Raw genomic sequence first — 21,200 nt, forward strand, 5'->3', positions numbered from 1 at the left:
TCTATTTCTGCCTAGTAAACCGGTTTCAGATATAAATCTTTTTGTTCTTTGATGAAAAATAGCATAATGAATTTTTAATTTCTTCAATCAAATTTACAATTGTAATATGAAAGTTGCAAAGATATTTCTTTTTTGTGTTTATAAAAAAAAGAAACAAACACATTAAACACGTTTGATATATTTAGTATTTGTAGAATGAGAAGCACAATAGTGTTGGCAATCACATATTTCATTTAACTTTTAAAGTTTCAATTATGTTTATTAATGTATCATATTAGCATGAATGTTTCTTTTTGATTAAATGGGAACAATTGCTTCTTTAAGGTAAAGGTCTGTGGATATGTGATTAATCAGATTGAAATGACAGTTCAGACGACTTATGCCATGCTTCGTTATCACAATGATTGATTTTAGTCTCTGCTGCTGGGTGAAGAAATATCAGCTAATAACTGCAGCACCAAATCTCCAGATGTCATTGATAGCACAAATCATTCTTCCATGTTCCATATTATTTGCCTCATTTGCAAAGATGCGAGCATAAAAAATTATCTTTTGGATTGTGAAATTATAGTACGACTAGGACACCCATATTTAGGCACCAAGCAAATTTCAGTACTCAATAGCAAATTACTGTTTAAGGACTTGGCTTTTAGATTTCTATTTCTGTAGAGCACTTCATTAAAAACGAGCTTTGTGGATGTTTTTTGTGCACTGTACTTTTAATAAACAATGGTTTAATTCACCTTTTGAGATTAGGGAGGCACATAAAAAACCCAATGATAAGGCATAAATGAATAGAAATGCTGTTATACCATTTGTTTTTATATCAGTATACAGGATATTCATTTAAAAGAGAATTTTTCTCTTTGGGCACCTGAGAAAGTTTTGTGTGATAGCAATTAAATGTAAAGTGGCAACCATGTTGCTTTTGCCTTAATTCTATTTGGCATTCTATTTAGTGGCTACAGATGTGTCCTCATATATTGTGGCTTAAGTGGCACAAAATTGCCCCTATCGGAGTAGTAAGGTCCCTGGCAATTTGTTCACACAAAATGTATGTTTGCATTGTGCATAAACACCGATTTGAGGAAAGAGGAACAAAGAACAATCTAGCTCCAGCCTATAAGCTTTTCTTTTATTTATTTTTTTAAGATGTCCTAATTGAGCTATCTGCATAGTTGATGAACAACCTTGATAAATGACCCACGGGACTGTGCATTGTTCATTGTTCATTGTTCGTAGCATTCACACTGAAATATATTCTCATCAATATCATTCCTCTTCCCTCCTGTTGTCAAAGCCTACTTCTCTTCACATTTCACTCACAGCTCTCCTTTACTCCAACACTCAGTGACCATCTTAGTCTGCATACTCATCTCCATCATTGGCCTCAAGCCTCTAGTTGTATGTTGATTGGGTCCTCACTACTTACATTTAAGCTGCAATGTGTATTGTATGGTGCTCTTTATTTGTACTGTATTTTTGTTATTTATTCAATGTTATGCCAAGTTTTGTCTCCCTGTATTGTTCCTTTGTACGGCGCTGCGAAACACTTGTGGCGCCTTATAAATAAAATTATAATAATAATAATAATCATTCAGAAGGGCCGAAATGAACAATATTTGTTGAAAAATCATACAGTGTGTATGCACCTTTACTTTACTGAAGTTTTTTTTATATAAAAGTAGACTTGCCTAATATTTCTTTGACTATAAAAGCCTTTGTTATTGATAAAATCACTCTATAAAAAATGTTCTTCAGGGAACAACAGATCATCTTTACAAATCATGTCTTAATGATTTTGTTTGTTTCTTTGATTACTTTAAATAATACATGAATGAATACTGCTGCAATTTGTGTTAAATTGCAAATAAAAAAATCCAGTACTAAATGGAATCCAAATATATGTTTTTTTTCTCTCTTTATAGTGATTCCATTGCAAACAACTATAGCCTTGCAGCCCAACAATTCTCAACACATTCCATCTACAAACTTACAAGTAACAATGGTAAGAACCTTTCCAAATCTAATTTCTCATTACTAAATAGTTCAGCAATATGCCTTTCTTATATACATCTTTATTTTACCTCCATGTGTTGTGTAGAATGTCAATAAAATGAAACCCCATCATCTTCTAACATGAAGACAAGGCTCAAACTAGATCAGGTGATCATGGAGAAGATGGGTTGACAGGAAAATGCAACAGCTGGAAAATCTATGGGATTGGCAGATATCCAATAAAGCCCTCTGCATAATATATCTTTACAGCTGTTCTTCTATAGCTCCAAACACCCTTGTCCATTTAACTACATAAAACATTAAATGAACACATTGAGCCTGATGCAGGGTTATAATGATATTGGGTATATGTGCTCCAACATTGAATACATTGAAAATCAATGTGTGTATTCACCTCTACAATATATCGTGAGATTTACGCAACATCATCGGTGCAGACTTGCTTAACCCTGCACAAAGGGAGCCAGGAATGCAACTAGAACTTTGTGGGCCACAGTGAAACAATTTAAGGTGGCCTCCAATGCCCATACTGTAGATAGACATTTCTCTCCGATGTATTCCACTGGAGTGGACATTTATAGATTTTCCAGGAGAATGTGCTTATGGCCACCTATCATTTTTAAAGATTTAAGTTTCCTAATTATCTTCACACATCCTAATGTTGCATGTTTTCTTTTTATTGTAGTCATTAACTTTTAGTTATCATCAGAGATTTTCATTAGTAAAAAAATGAGGCACCAACATAGTGTCCTCTACTTGACTGAGTATATCTTGCACTCCTTTTGTAAGAGTAAGAGCAAGTACCACCTCAAACAAAAAAAATAAACAGTTTAATATGAATATGTAGAGTTATAAATTCATAACATATACAGTAAACCCCACAATTGTGCCACATTCCTAATATGCCCCACAGAAATGCCCCCATGTCATTTTGAATCCAATACTAGCACCATAGTTCATTTTCTGCCACATAGTAGTGTTCTAGTTCATTTTATGCCTCAAAGTAATGACCACATGTGTATAGTATAGCTCACAATAATACCCCATTTCTTAGAAGTACAGTATTAGTACAACTTTCCTGTTTTTTAATACTGGTGTTAATTTCAATGAATGGCGGCTGCAACTATCAGTTTTACATTTTGTAGTGTTTAATAACCAGGTCTTTCTCAGACAGGGCACTATAAGTAAACAATGTAATAAACTGTATTGGGTTTTTATATTCTTTGAAATGCAACTATTGTGCCTCACACAGGAATTTTCTTTTGTATCTCTATAATTAAGCTAGTTTCCGAGATAATATGAATTCTAATAGCTGTTAAGTATACTAATAGCATTTAACTGATCTTCAGCAAAAATTAATTTTGCCATTTTTCTTCGTTCATAAGCTATGCAATGTTAATCCTTTTTTGATGTAAACATATATGTATATCTTCTACACAAAGGTGCAATGCAATATTATGCTGTAAGTAACCATTCATCTACATTTTAGACATTTTACAGACATTCTTTTGTTTTGTTAATACAGAAAATACAGGGAATGGATACTATAATATACCATCCCAACTTGCATACCTGGTGGTACTTGAGTTGAAAAATGGATCTTGAAGTACTGTACAGATGTAGCCTCCTTTATCTATCCATGGTGCATATGCATGTATCGCAGGAGCAACTTGGCACATCCAGTGGGAACAGTCTCACCCACGATTAGACAATAAAGTATCTATGGGTCATGGGTGCAATTCTGTTATTGACATGTATGACCACTCAACCCACGAAATATGGGTTGAGTAGGTTTCTCAGCCCCAATACTTTGCCCACTGGGCCCCACAATTTCTTACGGTTGCCCTGATATTGTATATATACAGTATATGCTGAAAAATTCATTAAGATAGTCACATTAATATTTTGGATACATATTAGGTGGCTATATATATTTTTTTCTATCATACCTATGGTGGCCACTGGGACAGTGGGGTGTGGGTGGAACTACAGCTACAGGCACCAAAAAGAATACTTCTTTTAGTGCAGCCCAGGCTCCTCCTCCTCCACGCTCCTTCAAGCTTCAGTTTTTTCTTGGTGCCTTAAGGCACAGGTATCAAGGGACAGGGCTCTGTGCACTGTCAGATTATTTAACTTTATTTTTTTTATTAATATGTTATTTTTACAACTATGGAGACAGCCTTCCTTGTGTAGTGCTGCTCCCCTGTGGTGTGGTTCCCGGCATGCTGGCTTCCATGGTCAGACCCGCCTCCTACCTCACAGCACACAGAGAACACCGCTCTCCAGCCACAGGTAAGTGGGTCCAATCCTCTGTCAGCACTGGGTGCCTCACTCGGCATGAGGATGGGTGTTTCGCCATTCACCGGTGGTGGGTGCAGCCCCGATGATCCTGGTAGCTGCACCCGGTTATCTCTACCTGGCCGCTAGACCACCAGGGAGCAGTACTGTGGAGCACCATTTTGGCACAGGGTGCTGATTTTTTCCCAGTAAGGCGGGATTGAGCCAAAGCATCATGCCACCATGCTCAGAGTGGGAACCTGTCAGGTTTTCCCACCTGAGCTCTGCTTCTCCCCACACCTGCAGCATTCAGGCACCATTTTCATGTAGACCTCACTGAGGGGAAAAGTGCTTCACGATTCCTGCTCCTTTTCACCCTACAGGACCAGGTTTTTCCCACATTCCTCTGCACCACACTAATTTAGTGCTAGTCAGAGAGTATCTGTTTGCTTGCGGTTTCCTTCTTTATCTGCTGTTTAGCTGTGTGTAAGGTGTAAACTGTTATACTGTGTATACATTATATATACAATACCTGGTTCCTTATTTCTATAATAATACACCAGGCTATTGTCAGAGTAGTGCGTGTCTGGGCATTCCTGTGACCTCCGATATGCCACAAAAGACACCCAAGGCTAAGCCCTATAAGGGGGAGGCTCCCAGGCTGCATGCTTTCACCTGTACTAAATGTAAGGAAAATTATTCCTCTGCTACTCTGTAGACGTTTCCCCTGGAGACAGACCCTCTGGTTCAATCACACTGTCACACCAGGGGCTTAGTCGACGAGACTGAGACCTCTGGTGGGGACCTGGACCGGTACCTGAACCGGGAAGGTTGGAGAGGACCCTTGCGCATGGAGTGCGTGACAGTGCACCCAGAGCCAATAAACAGTCAGAGGTAAAATACAACCGGAGTTTATTTGCAGATGGTTGTAATATAAACAGACAGTAAAGTATGCAGGAGAAATGACAGAGTTCATGCAGATTGCAATACTTTACAGATGTGATGATATGTGGGATCGATGGTGGAACATCGGATGTGAAGACTGTGGGTCCGGAATGACGGACGGAAGACTGGAGCTTGACTGTGGGTCCGGAATGACGGACGGAAGCTTGGCTTGGAGATCCGGAATATCGGACTATCGATGATGATGTGGGAACATCGGATTCGGGTATCGGATATGGAAGGAGACTGTGGGTCCGGAATGACGGACGGGAGATGACTGTGGGTCCGGAATGACGGACGGAAGCAGGAGATCCGGAATATCGGACTAGCGATGAAACATCGATGGTGGATGATGCTGGAGCATCGGAAGGACCAGAGTCCCGGAGCTAGGCTTGGTCGCTGGGCTGACGAGGCAGGATCACAGGCGATGAAATAACCTGGACTTCACAGGAGATGGAACAACCTGGAACACACTGCAGCATGGAAGACAACACCAGCAGAGAAATACACTTGCACGGAGACAAGGACAGCTGACCACTGGAGACAACTGAAGCACTAGCAATGGTTCTGAGAGCTCCCAGCATACTTATCCCCACTAGGTGGCCAGGATTAACCGAGGAAGTATGACAGGGAGATCAGAACCAACAGGATTGGACAGCACAGACATGTGACTGGGAAGAATATGGCAGCCCCCATGTCTGCTATGGCGGGAAAGTGTGTTTGTGCACACCATGCTGGATACTGGGAGCAATGGCGGCGGACAGGTGGATTGCCGTGCACTGGGGACTGTCACTGGGAGACAGGACGCCGGCAGGGATGACGTCTGGACCGCAAGCTGAACCTGCGGAGGCACTTAGCCGGTAGGAAAGTCTGTCTGACAGCTCGGATCGTGACAGCACCCCCCCCTTTAAGGGTGGCCCCAGGACACCTTTTAGGCTTGCGGGGAAACTTGGAGTGGAACGCCCGGATGAGTCTGGGAGCATGGACATCGATGGCATTGTTCCATGATCGCTCTTCGGGGCCGTAGCCCTTCCAATCGATCAGATATTGCAGACGACCATATCGATATCGGATGCGAGAGTCCAAGATTTTACTGACCTCATATTCTGTTCCACGCTGGGTGCAAACCTTAGGAGCCTTGGGGAGCTTGGAATGAAAGCGATTCAGAACCAGCTGCTTGAGCAGCGAAATGTGGAATGTAGCTGGCACTTTCAAATAGGGCGGCAACTTGAGCTTGTAAACTACTGGATTGACGACTCGCTCAACTGGGAAAGGACCAATATATCGGGGAGCGAACTTCATCGATGGCACTCTCAATCGAAGATTCTTGGTTGACAACCAGACACGATCTCCTGGACGGAGGGCTGGCACAGCTCTGCGTTTCCTGTCGGCAAATTTTTTGTACCTGCTTGAAGCCTTCAGAAGTGAAGAACGAATGAGCTTCCAGGATTTGACGAATTGCCGGATGGTCGTGTCGACCGCTGGAACAGAGGACACAGGTTGCAGAGTGAAGTCAGGAACTCGAGGATGAAACCCATAATTGGCAAGGAATGGAGTGACATTTGATGAAGAATGATATTGGTTATTATGGCAGAACTCTGCCCATGGAAGGAGTTGAGCCCAGTCATCTTGAGAAGAAGAGACATATGTGCGGAGAAATGCTTCAAGGTCCTGATTCACCCTCTCCGTTTGGCCGTTGGTTTGAGGGTGGTAGGCTGTGGAAAACTTTAACTTGATTTGAAGCAGGGAGCACAGGCTTCGCCAGAACTTGGCTACGAATTGGACTCCTCTATCGGAGATGATTTCGAGAGGCAGCCCATGAAGCTTGAATATCTCTTTGATGAAGAGCTGGGACAGCTTGGAAGCTGACGGAAGACCGGTGAGGGGAACGAAGTGAGCCATCTTGGTGAACCGGTCAACAATCACCCAGATGGTGGTGAATTTGTCAGACTCTGGAAGATCAGTTACAAAGTCCATAGAGATATGCGTCCAAGGACGATGTGGCACTGACAGTGGCATCAATTGCCCAGGAGGAGACTGACGACTGGTCTTGTGCTGAGCACATTTAGCACAAGAGGAGACAAAGTCCTGTACATCCTGTTTGAGGGACGGCCACCAGTAGGACCTGGTGATAAACTCGTAAGTTTTCTGAATGCCTGCATGGCCAGCGAATTTTGAAGAATGCGCCCAACAGAGCAACTTCTTTCTTAGAGCTGGCTTTACATATTTTTTCCCTGTAGGGGGCGTGAGATTTGAAACTCTCGTTGCGGAGAAGGCCACTGGATCAATAATAAAATGTTGATGTGTGGACTTAGACTCACTTTCTTGCTCCCATGAGCGGGAAAGGGCATCAGCTTTTCGGTTTTGTGTCCCTGGACAGAACGACAGCTTGAAACGGAACCTGGAAAAGAAAAGTGTCCATCTGGCTTGACGGGGATTTAAACATTGAGCAGACTTGAGATACAGAAGATTCTTATGGTCTGTGATAATTGTGATCTCATGAACAGCGCCCTCTAGAAGATATCTCCATTCTTCTAATGCCAACTTGATGGCGAGAAGCTCTTGGTCACCGATGGCATAGTTACGCTCTGCAGGCAGGAACTTACGGGAGTAGAACCCACAGGGATGAAGACGACCATCGGGCGCTTTCTGCGAGAGGACTGCCCCAACACCCACGGAGGAGGCATCAACCTCGAGAATAAAGGGCAAGGTGGTATCAGGTTGTCTTAAAACAGGAGCGGAAGTGAACCTCTGTTTCAACAGATGGAAGGCTTCGATGGCTTCTGCCGGCCACTTCGCTGGATTAGACCCCTTTTTCGTTAAGGCAGTGATGGGAGCCACAATAGACGAGAAATTACGAATGAATTTTCTGTAATAATTGGCAAAACCCAGGAAACGTTGAATACCTTTCAGCGAAGAGGGAATTGGCCAATCTTGGATGGCCTGCAGTTTTCCTGGGTCCATTTGAAGACCAGAACCGGAGACAATGTACCCTAGGAAGGGTATAGACTTCACCTCGAAGACACACTTCCCCAGTTTACAGTAGAGATGATTAGCCCGCAGCCGGGACAGAACCTCTTTGACCCAATAACGATGTTCTGTGATGTTATTGGCGTAGAATAAAATGTCATCGAGATATACAACTACGTGACGATACAGAATGTCCCGAAAAATCTCATTGACATAGTGCTGGAACACGGCTGGGGCATTGCTGAGCCCGAAGGGCATGACGAGGTACTCATAGTGGCCGTCTCTGGTATTAAACGCCGTCTTCCACTCGTCGCCCTCTCGTATGCGGATGAGATTGTATGCACCCCTCAGGTCGAGTTTCGTGAAGATGGTTGCACCGCTGACACGGTCAAACAGCTCGGTGATGAGGGGCAACGGATATCGGTTCTTTACTGTAATGTCATTGAGGCCGCGATAATCAATGCAGGGACGTAGGCCTCCATCCTTCTTCTTTACGAAGAAGAATCCTGCGCCAGCAGGAGAAGTCGAAGGACGGACGAATCCCTTTGCCAGATTTTCCTTGATGTAATTGGTCATGGCTTGAGTCTCTGGAAGAGAGAGAGGATAGGTTCTACCTCTGGGTGGTTCTTTGCCTGGGATAAGTTCGATAGGGCAATCCCACGGTCTGTGAGGAGGTAGGACATCAGCGCCAGACTTACTGAATACATCCGAGTACTCTTGGTAGGGAAGAGGCGGAAGGTCTGCTGCATCGGCTGAAGAATGACGAGCTGGGAGTACCTTTTGGAGACAGGTACCGGAGCAGGAAGGATCCCAGGAAAGGATTTCAGATGTCTTCCAATCAAGACGAGGATTGTGAAGACGGAGCCAGGGTAAACCCAGAACCAGAGCGTGAGTGGCTCGGGGTAAAACCAGGAAGGACAAAAGTTCAGTGTGCAGGACTCCCACTTTTACTGTAAGTGGCAAAGTTCTGCGGGAGACTGTTGCATCAGGAATCCTACTGCCATCCACAGCAGTAAGGAAGACAGTCTTGGAAAGACTTTCAGTGGGCAACCCCCACTTGCGGACCAGTTCTGCAGTAACGAAGTTGCCAGCGGCACCGGAATCAAGAAGTGCGGAGACAGTCTTGAAATGCTGACCAACTTGTAGGGAAACTGGAAGGACGCAATCAGTTGCTGATGGAGAGGACTTAATTACTCCTAGCCTACCCTCTCCTTGACGGGCTAGGAGGAGGAGTTTTCCTGACGCTTTGGGCATGCAGAGATTTGATGTGCAGGATCGGCACAATACAGGCAGAGCTGTGCCAACCGACGACGTCGACGTTCTCCAGGAGACAAACGGAAGCGGTTTATCTCCATTGGTTCTTCTTTGGAATGGACTGCGGGAGCAGTGGGTAAAGAAGGTGGAGGAGTTGGCACCTTAACTGGAGCGCTCTTGTGACGTTCTACAGCCCTTTCTCGGAAGCGTAGGTCTACTTTGATACACAATGATATAAGGTCATTTAGACCTGAGGGTAAGTCTCTGGTAGCGAGTTCATCCTTAATATGATCAGATAGGCCATGCCAGAAAGCTGCGTATAAGGCCCCATCACACCAGGAGAGTTCAGACGCCAGAATCTGGAACTGGACCAGATATTGCCCGACGGAGCGGGATCCCTGTCTGAGACGGAGGAGTTCAGTGGAGGCAGATGCTGATCGCCCAGGCTCATCGAAGATACGCCGGAATGTTGACACGAAGTCCTTGTAATTGGACAGAATGGCATCAGATCTTTCCCATAAGGGAGACGCCCATTCTAACGCTGCTCCACACAGGAGGGAGATGATGTAGGCGATCTTGACCCTTTCAGTAGGGAAGTTGCTGGGTTGCAGCTCGAAGTGAATCTCACACTGATTGAGAAAACCTCGACAGGTCTTGGGGTTCCCATCATACTTGGTGGGGACAGAGAGATGAAGGCGAGGTGCAGCAGCCATTACAGGAGGATGAACTAGACTTGGAAGTTCTCTGACAGGCTCAGGGCCACTGAGAGTGGTCTGTAGCTTATCCAGCCGGGAAGACAGATCTTGCAGACAATGAATCACTTGGCTCTGCGCAGCCTCTTGCTGATCCAAGCGAACAGCCAGTTGCTGTACAGGGCTGGGTGGAGATGCTTGGTTTGCGGCTGGATCCATTCGGCTAGTGCTTACTGTCACACCAGGGGCTTAGTCGACGAGACTGAGACCTCTGGTGGGGACCTGGACCGGTACCTGAACCGGGAAGGTTGGAGAGGACCCTTGCGCATGGAGTGCGCGACAGTGCACCCAGAGCCAATAAGCAGTCAGAGGTAAAATACAACCGGAGTTTATTTGCAGATGGTTGTAATATAAACAGACAGTAAAGTATGCAGGAGAAATGACAGAGTTCATGCAGATTGCATTACTTTACAGATGTGATGATATGTGGGATCGATGGTGGAACATCGGATGTGAAGACTGTGGGTCCGGAATGACGGACGGAAGACTGGAGCTTGACTGTGGGTCCGGAATGACGGACGGAAGCTTGGCTTGGAGATCCGGAATATCGGACTATCGATGATGATGTGGGAACATCGGATTCGGGTATCGGATATGGAAGGAGACTGTGGGTCCGGAATGACGGACGGGAGATGACTGTGGGTCCGGAATGACGGACAAAAGCAGGAGATCCGGAATATCGGACTAGCGATGAAACATCGATGGTGGATGATGCTGGAGCATCGGAAGGACCAGAGTCCCGGAGCTAGGCTTGGTCGCTGGGCTGACGAGGCAGGATCACAGGCGATGGAATAACCTGGACTTCACAGGAGATGGAACAACCTGGAACACACTGCAGCATGGAAGACAACACCAGCAGAGAAATACACTTGCACGGAGACAAGGACAGCTGACCATACACTGGAGACAACTGAAGCACTAGCAATGGTTCTGAGAGCTCCCAGCATACTTATCCCCACTGGGTGGCCAGGATTAACCGATGAAGTATGACAGGGAGATCAGAACCAACAGGATTGGACAGCACAGACATGTGACTGGGAAGAACATGGCAGCCCCCATGTCTGCTATGGCGGGAAAGTGTGTTTGTGCATACCATGCTGGATACTGGGAGCAATGGCGGCGGACAGGTGGATTGCCGTGCACTGGGGACTGTCACTGGGAGACAGGACGCTGGCAGGGATGACGTCTGGACCGCAAGCTGAACCTGCGGAGGCACTTAGCCGGTAGGAAAGTCTGTCTGACAGCTCGGATCGTGACACACACCAGTGGAACCAGATTGGGCAGCTTCTCTCTAATCAGCAATGAAGGAGTTAGCCTCCCAGTTAGCTGCAGCCAGCCTGCTAGTGCAGATGGAGGAAAAAGAGGGTTTTTGAGTGGTGCGCTATCACTAAGCACAGGGCACTGGGTTGTCAAGCCCAACAAAAAATAGTTACAAAGAGAGAGGGGTGTGCCGGCGCTAGCTGCTTCAATAAGGTATACTCAACGGTTTTAAAAAGTATAAATTTATTTAGCACAATAGTCTAACAATACATTTCTAAAAAACATATATGTATGCATACATGAAGAATAAAAAATAAAAGATAAAAATAATGAATAGAATATTCAAGTGGTGCTGTAGTATTTTGATATGAGCAATTTGTGCAATAGAAAGTCTAGGCCTCCATAGTGAAATTGTATATTACCATCCTTTTTGTGTATCACCTGGATATGGGGCTGGTCCAGGGAAGGTGACTCCAGAATGTCCTTGCCTTGTATTGTCAAGGGCTCCCTATTTGGCGAATGTCCTCCTTTTGGCTGGATTAGGAATATGGCGTATATCCCAAATGAAAGTCCAGTTTTTAAGTGGAGTATTTTAATCGTTGTCGGGAGAAAAAAGGACTGGTCACTCTTTAGGTGGATGGGGGGTCCAGACACGTGAAATATCAGGCTCAACGCGTTTCCCCAGCTTGTCGGTGGCCGGCTTCCTCAGGAGCAAGTGTGGACTGGTAGTCACAGCCCAGTTTAAATAGCAGTGGGTTTAATGCTCAATTGGTGTTTAATTGGTACACCTGTGTTAATTAGCACCTGTTGTAGTAGGCTGATGTATTCCTACAGGTTAACATACATACAAGATTTAAAAATAACCGTTGAGTAATAATAGATTATTAGGTTATATCAGTCCAGGAGGCAGATAGGACTGGTAGAAAATCATTTTAATAACAAAATAAACATTTACCATGCTGAATAGACATGTTTATTGGGTCACATGACCGGGAACCAGGCACAGAGTAAATCGTGTTATAATAACATAAATTTTACCTCATATTGAGGTTCCAGATTCGTTCAGTGCAGCATGGGGCACCCGAGGGAGCCCCCGCTCGCCGCCACGGATATCCCATGCTGTGTCTGCCGCGTTGCTTAGGAACGGGCGCATCATGATGACACGTCACACACAAGGTGACGGTGCGTCACGTGATGCAGCGCCGTCTCGCAGACAGAGGAGACGCCGGCTCAGCCCCCAGTTTCACGGAGTATACGTGCACCCACGTGCAGTCGCATACTGCACGTGATACACGCCCCCAGTGTTGTCGGGCAACAAAAACGGCGTCTCCTGTGATATGGATGTACCACTCGGCGGACAATCCCTAGGGATTACTGAAATATCTGTGGGATAAGAATTTCTTTAGTCAAGATCGAGGGGCATCAATTGATCTTATTATAAATATCTATGACAGAGACAGTTAGTATATAATTCCGATGGGTATATCGGCATTAAAAAATACTAGATTTTACAGGAAAAAACAGATATATAGATTTCTTTCTTATTTGTAGGATCTAAACATTCAAATGGCACAAAATCAGAATTTTTGGTAAATATATCATAACGAAAACCATATAATACATAAGTCCACAAAATATCATAATATCAGGGGGAAACCAGAGGTGAAAGAATGGGGGAACTATAATAAGAGATTTCTCATAAACACATTTGGTCTGGTAAAGAACAACCATATATTTTTCCCCATATCCAGGTGATACACAAAAAGGATGGTAATATACAATTTCACTATGGAGTCCTAGACTTTCTATTGCGCAAATTGCTCATATCAAAATACTACAGCACCACTTGAATATTCTATTCATTATTTTTATCTTTCATTTTTTATTCTTCATGTATGCATACATATATGTTTTTTAGAAATGTATTGTTAGACTATTGTGCTAAATAAATTTATACTTTTTTAAAACCGTTGAGTATACCTTATTGAAGCAGCTAGCGCCGGCACACCCCTCTCTGCTAGTGCAGATGTTGTGCAGACTGCACAAGCTGATGTGAACACAGGGCCTGTTTGGGTGCAGGGACTGTCTATCTCCGTACAATGGTTGCTTCAAGTGTCAATTACAATCTTGGTTAAAGGCACCCCAACCTAAGCGGAGGGTCCACCTTCCTCTGGTCCCTCCAAACACCTCAGACTCTGAGGACATACTGTAGATGGGCAGATAGACTACTTACAAGATCAGATTACTTCTGGCACATGTTGCTTTGAAGGGGAGTCCAGATGAGATAAAAAGGGGGTCTGCAATCCCAGAGTCCTTGGTGGTTTGTAAATGGTGAGGGATGGTGAGTTGCAGACCCGAATATTTCCATCTGGACTCCCCTTCAACCTCCAATTGGGATACAAATAACCACAATTGCAAATGAAAATAAGAGGCTGAGGACATCATCCCGCTACACTACAGCCAGCGGTTGGAGTTGGTTATTTGTGCCATCTTTGGGCCACTCCTGGATGATCCATCTTGTCCTCCCTCCACATTGCACTTTTGGGGACAATTTCATTCTATTTGGACTTGCACCATCGGGACTCTCCTGGTCACTCCCATACATATTGTTTGGTTTGGTGAGATGAATTGAAGTTTTAATATTCCTTTGTTTTATTGCAAAACTTACAACTGGCTTAATGTCTTTTTAGAAAACTTAATAAATCTTGAAATAGATCTAACCAATCTGTTTTTCTAACTGAATCAATAGCGCTGCTCAAAACCCCCTCTTTTCTTGTTTCTATTGTGTTCAGTACAGGACCTACTATCCTGTCATTGAGCAGCAGCTGGCAAACACAACTCCTGTCAGGCGCACTTGGCCCACTATCACCTAGTGTGACTTGGGCCTACATCTTGTTTTTTTACAACACACATTTCACCCACTATCCATGTCATACCCCCAGTATCCATGTGAGCGTGGAGTTAATTTTATAAAGTGTGGCAAGAACAGCGAGCAACTGAGCCCCAAGCGTGGCGAGCGTTCATAATTCCGCATCCCCTCGCGGGGCTCGCCACGCTTCGGGCTCGGTGGCTGGCAAAGTTCCTCCAGTTAGCAATAAGGGACTGTCACTACTAGTTCATGCCTGCCTTTCATTCTGTCAATGGTACCAAGAGTCTTCACCAAGGTCATGGCTATCATGGCAGCGACCTTGAGAGCTCAAGGAGTGTGCCTGCTACCATACGGACGATCTCCTACTACTGGCCCAGTCTCCAACACCTTCTCTGCCTAACCATATACCTGCTTCAGGCGCACAGCTTATTGAGAGTCTAGAGACCATGATTGCTGCTAGGAAGCCTTCCTCATCCCGAGTTTACTACCGGGTTTGGAGAACCTTTTTCAGCTGGTGTTCAGAAAGGGGCTTTGGGCCCTGGGAGTTTCGTTTGCCCAGGATCCTGACCTTCTTACAGGCTGGTCTGGATTTGGGCCTAAAATTGGCTTCCCTCAAAGTACAGGTGTCGGCATTTTCGGTCCTCTTTCAAAGGCGCTTAGCTAAACAAATGGCCATCCAGACATTCCTACCGGGAGTCCTCCATATTCAGCCTCCCTTTATACCACCTATTCAACCCTGGGACCTAACTTTGGTCTTATCAGCACTCCAACGCTCTCCATTTGAGCCACTGGACTAGAACTCAGATGGTTAACGTAGAAAACAGTTGTTTTGTTGGCAATTGCCTCATCTCGGACAGTTGCAGAATGATCAGCTTTATCCCTTATCACATGTTTCGCCGTATATGGTTTTCCAACCAGTCAGGGGGCCTCTGCAGAGTAGTTGTGTCATGCAGCTCCTTGTCATACACCTTCTTTCGATATTACCAATTTGACACGTTCACCACAGCAGATTCTGCTTTTGGTCGCTGTGTCCTCAGTGCAGCTCATGTGTGTTCCCTACCATTAAGGGATAGTTTTGGGACATCCCACTATCCCAGTGGCCACCATAGGTAGGAAAAAATGGATTTTGGTCTTGCCTGTAAAATCCTTTTTTTCGGAATCCATGGTGGCCACTGGGCACCCACCCTCACACACTGTTCTGACAATGAGGGGAGTTGTTTTTGTCTGTGTTTTCCTGAAACTTTATCTTTTTTTTTTGGTTGCATGGTTTCCTTTCTTCTCTTCCTCTTCCTTTTTGGCTAGCTTTTCAAAAACTGAAGACTGTAGGGGCGTGGAGGAGCCTGAATATTATTCTCCTTGGTGCCTGTAGCTGTAGCTCCACCCCCACCCCATTGTCCCAGTGGCTATGAGTCCCTCAGATATTCTCATTATTGTGAATTTTTGTATATAATGGAAATTGATTAATTTTGATCACTGCTGCAATTCTATTTTATCACTTTATTTATTTTCCACTGTTTGAGATGACTACTTGTAAATCATCATACACCTATACACATATATTGACATTTGGTATTTCGTTCTAAATCTAAAATTTAAACTTTGTATGCAGTAATATTAACTGTAAATTTAATATTAATGCGCCTATTAATCCAAGACCATTTTTAATACAATTAAACGTATACAGCCATTTCTGCATACATTGATGTATCAGCGCTATGTAATAGTACAGGTATATGTAACCAATATCTCTGAATTCTATTATCATGTAGTGTTCAAGATTGGTTACTAATACTACTCAGTGTGTTGGGGGAAAAATGTCTTGTTTACTTACTCAGTTTTAACCCCTCCCTCATGCACCTGAGTAATATTACTGAAGTAATTGAGCATCTACCACTATCTGTATCTATGTAATACTAGTCTAAAGACCCATACACACTAGCCAATTTATTAAAAGAGGGCCCTTCTGAGTGACATCTTTTCGTCTGGCAAATTACAAGGGGATTGCGATTAGATATTTTTGCAATTTCTGTCGCTATTTCAGTTTGCACATGTACTGTATACTACGGTCCATAAGCATGCACAGTCATTTAATAATTGAATGGTTTGCAATTTTGCACATCAGCAATCAACTCTGAATCAGGCCCATAGCTGGGATATTTTAGTGAAAAATTTAAGTCCATTGCAAGAGGGATTACAATTATTCCAGTACTGCTGAGATTACTAATATATAGGCCCCTAAATCACTTGTACTGCTATATTCCCAAATTCATATGTGAACATATGTTATATTATTATTACATATGTTATATTGAACAGTCCAACACCATCAATATAACATATGTATAGCTTTTATAAAATTGTAAAGCATAATAAATAAAATGGAAAACTTCCATAAATAAATGTTACCATTAAGGAAAGTTATTGTCTTTATAGCAGTAACACATAGATTTAAGTAAAGTGTGCCTCCAAACTTAAATTAATTTTGTTCCAAAATGTATAACATTTTATTGTACAATAGATATTGTACTGTATTGTAGGCAATTTGGTTTTTAGTTATAATAAGTCCATTATTGAGTAATGAAACATCGGAGTTGCTTAGCACATGTCTTGACAAGTTAAAAAAGCCTTGTATACTTGCCCACGCTTCTTGTCTTCTTTTTAGATTATTTATCAATGTCATTTTACTTTCGTTTTCATTTAAGCCTTTTATAAGCATATATTCTATCCTATTTTCCTATATAATATCAGTGCAGCCTTTAATCAAAGATCCTTTTCGCTATCTCCGTCATTTTAATGAATGGGCTTGATTATACTTTTATGATGGGTACACACCTAAAGATTTGTCTCTCCAATCTCTATGGTGGAACAAAATTTGTAATGCATGGGAGTGTATGACAATCAACCATTTGCTGCCAAACATTGGAAAATGGACAAAATCAATTGTTTGGATAAATTTGTTGTCACATGGCTTATTAGGACCATTGATGGTTTTCCATTGTTTGGGAGCAAATGTTCAATTCTGATTTGTTTCCACACCTTACCAAATTTCTATTCCCACTAGATAGATTGGACAGATAAATCTTTGGGTATGTGCCCAGCATTAGTGTATTTTGGTTGACAACACACCATGTCTTGCTTCCAATCCATTTTTTTTATTTATCTAGAACATGAGTTCACTTTTCCTAAGATTGATTAATGAGTTATGATCAGTACCTGAGTCTCTATCTCTCCGACTATTAAGGCTTCTTTGGTCCTTCAGTTGTTCTTTAGATGTGTCAGGATCATAATATTTTTCTTATCATTTGAAGACCATTTTATTAGCCTTAAAATCCTCATGCTTTTTCATTATTTAATCTCTGTCTTTTTATTCCTTATTTCTGATTCCATATATTTAAGGATCCTCTTTTTCTCAAATATAATAAGATTCATAAGATTCAGGGAAAACTTGTAAGATTCATTCCCATTCTTTGATAAAATGTACACTGTACATTCTTATTACAAAAAGTAAGGGCTGTATACCTTATATTGAAATGAGTCTGCGAATGAATATCTGATAGCAACCTTTCAACCAGTGTTTGCAGTATACTGTATTGGTGAAAATGTAGGTCCCCAACCATCAATTTTCAATATAAAAGTGCATTCATTGACAGCACACTGTACCATTAAACCAGAATATAAAATAATAGAATTGCAAAGCCCCTTACATCTTGTAGCTTCTCTACAGTCTTTCAATCAGGATTGCTATCTTTAAGTCATTCTAAGGACTCTATTAGTTTCTTTAAGAATTGCTGACCCTCAATCTCTCTCCTCGACTCTTTGTTGAGTTTCTTGTCAAGCATTACACACTCCAAATCATCTTTCTATGATTTTACATGCAACAAAATACAAATCACTGGATCTCTGTTGTGAAAAATTATGGAAAAAGACCCCCAGATAAGCATGGTGACTATGTCAAATTGGATAGTTCAAACTGGAGGCATTCAACTATTTAGTCTATCACATAGGTTCCCAAACGCGGTCCTCAAGGCACCCCAATGGTCCAGGTATTAAGTATATCCATGCTTGGCCACAGGTGACTTAATTAGTAACTCAGACAGTCTGATTAAACCATCTGTGCTGAGCCATGGATATACCTAAAACCTGGACCGTTGGCGTGCCTTGAGGACCGCGTTTGAGAACCTCTGGTCTATCAGCAATATAATGTAGAAAAATCCTCCCTTACCTTCTTTAAAGTGAAATGCTACCTAGCATTGGTTCTGGGCAGCCAATCAGGAGCAGCTCAATTGCTTGACAGCATATTTTGATAGACCTATTGAAAATAATAATTTTCCTTTTTGCTTTGGCAGTCCTTGTAATTGATACACCTTGATCTTTTTTTTTTTTTAAACAACAAACATTAGCTTATGTTAGCTTGAGAAGGTAATTCTTTACAGGTACAACAACAGCATAGAAGATTTTAGTGGACAATAGGTTGAGGAAAAAAATATACTTTTAACTGCTGTGGCACACTTATTAAAATAAATATTTTAATAAAATGCAGTGGCATTAAAGACCATGCAAAAGTGACATACCATGACTTAGTTTTGTAGACAATGTCTAACCATTGGTGCCCTAGACAATTGCAATGGGATCACTAGCCCTGTCTATCATTATTTTAAACTGATGCATTCACCACTGTCCTCAAACATTTATTTTTCATAGTATTGAAATACTTTCTTTTCCAGATAAGGGCGTGCATAATATTCAAATGATTAACTCGTTCTGCAGTACCATTTGTTTATTACATACAATATATCTCTGTATGTATGAATATCACATACATATTCTTTGCCTTGAGTATTTCCTCACACAACTGTAAACATTATATTACATTTCATCATTATCATCCAAATGATTTTGTTCTCATCATCCATCAATAAATAGTTGTCCATGATATCTCCATTGCTATTCCACGGGCATTGGTATAATTTAAAATTGTATGTATGTTTGAAAGGGTTATACTTAACTTTTATTTTGCATACTTATTGTATGGCATGTATTCAATGCCGGTGCGAGCGGCCGGCGAGGGGGTTAAACTGCGAGGATCACAGAAAACCAGTGATCCTCGCAGTTTAACCCCCGCGCCGACCTCTCGCACTATGCAACGTTCTGGGGGAATCCTCGCCGTCACAGAACGGCGAGGATTCCCCTAAACTGCGAGAGCCGCGGCTAGTGCAGCAAACTCGCTGTAATTAGCCTCGGCTCTCGCAGCTTTTGGAGGCACATTCGCAAATTCCCCCTCGCTCAAAAAACGGAGCGAGGGGGAATTTGCGAATGAGGGGGGTCAGTTGAATACTGACAGGGTGAGTGGTGACTGTGAGCAAAAAGTCCTGCTCGCAGTCACCGCTCGCCCACGGCATTGAATATATGCCTATGTGATTGTATTTCTGATATTGTAATAAGCAAATACTTTTTTATTTTTCAAAGAACCAAAAATAAAGAATACGATGGTACTTTTACAACATTCTAATCATGTGAAGGAGAATGTTGGATTGTGATTGTCATTTGTCAAGTTATGCTGCAATACGTGGTGATTTATGTAATTACTCAACTTACCTCTATTTAAGAAACTTTCAACTGTTCAACAGTTTTCCATGAAATAAAATTGAGTAATGTTTTTCTCTATTTAAAAATTGCCTATTTAAGAAAACATGATTTATTTTTAGACATGCCTTAATATACAACAACACTTCAAAGCTGGAATACATTAAGAATAGCGAAATTCACTTATGATCAAAAAATGTAGTAAGGCATGATTAACAGAACAAACAGGAATTTTCCATTGTAGTCTTAAGTATAAGTGCTTGGACCCAATTTATATTAGATTTCTGATGCAATGATTTCTTAATATTTTTTACCTTTTAGAGAATACTGAACTATGTCAGCAAGATAATGCAGCTGGATTATTAAATCCAAAACCTTCTTTCCAGGATCTTCGAATTGTCAAGAATAAGAATGTACAGCATAAATTGAGCAAGAGAAAGTAAGTACTATCAAGTTGTCATGTTTTAAGTTTTTTTGTTGTAAGATCTCCTATGAATCCATTGAAAGCTGATTCCTAAGATAATGGTTCAAATGATGCCATGTACCATATTCCAATGCTTGGTTCATGAAATTGAAATGTATATTGTGCATGCTCTACGCAGAGCAGAGATAAGCTTTGGTTACAAATGAGATGTGGTTTGGATTGGACTCCTTTGAATAAAAGATAGCGCTTACAGAGATACGCTGCCAAAATGTGACACAACAAAATGTTCTCTGATATCAAAGATTGTACTGTTTTATTTAAAAGGGGAATTGAGGGTGTTATTTAATATATATCATAAAACACAGAACAGTTCTACTCGAAACAGGAATATCTATCTAGTGCCATATGCTTATATTTCTAATTATACACTGAGGGGCCAAATTATGATCTTTTGCCCTTTAAAACTTCTTGAATTCATCTAGGCGTAGAACTCTTCTAACTATTGGTATATATTGTGTCTGGAATATTAGATCAAATGCAATGAACTGCATTTTCCAGTTCCTAAAGATGTGATGGTAGCCGATCCATTTGTTAGTCATGATGCTAGAGCAGTTATAAGAGTAATTACATGGATACCTATCATCAGGTAACTAAATAAATAACTTCCTTCAGTGGTAAAAATGAATACATAGAAAAACGTGTACCGCTGCACCTGATGATATATAATCCAGGCTGTTATGAACCTAAAATTCAATAACTAGATTTGGATAGTGATAAAAAAGCAGCCACTACAGTAAATGAGGTCACTTGTCTAGCTGGTTTTCAGTAGGTATTTAATCTTTATGATTAT

General features: G+C 42.0%; 1 protein-coding gene across 1 annotated transcript in view; it reads left to right on the forward strand.

Annotated features, from left to right (window-relative positions):
- Positions 1–21,200, forward strand: part of LOC146074345 (dynein axonemal heavy chain 3-like) — a 1,013,923-nt gene that overhangs the window by 73,358 nt on the left and 919,365 nt on the right. The window contains 2 exon segments of the mRNA XM_083182299.1: positions 1,929–2,008; positions 20,248–20,365. Coding sequence (XP_083038425.1) covers positions 1,929–2,008; positions 20,248–20,365 — 198 coding nt within the window.

This window comes from Crinia signifera, chromosome 4 (genome assembly GCF_055691185.1).
Source record: "Crinia signifera chromosome 4, ASM5569118v1, whole genome shotgun sequence".
NCBI lineage: Eukaryota > Metazoa > Chordata > Amphibia > Anura > Myobatrachidae > Crinia > Crinia signifera.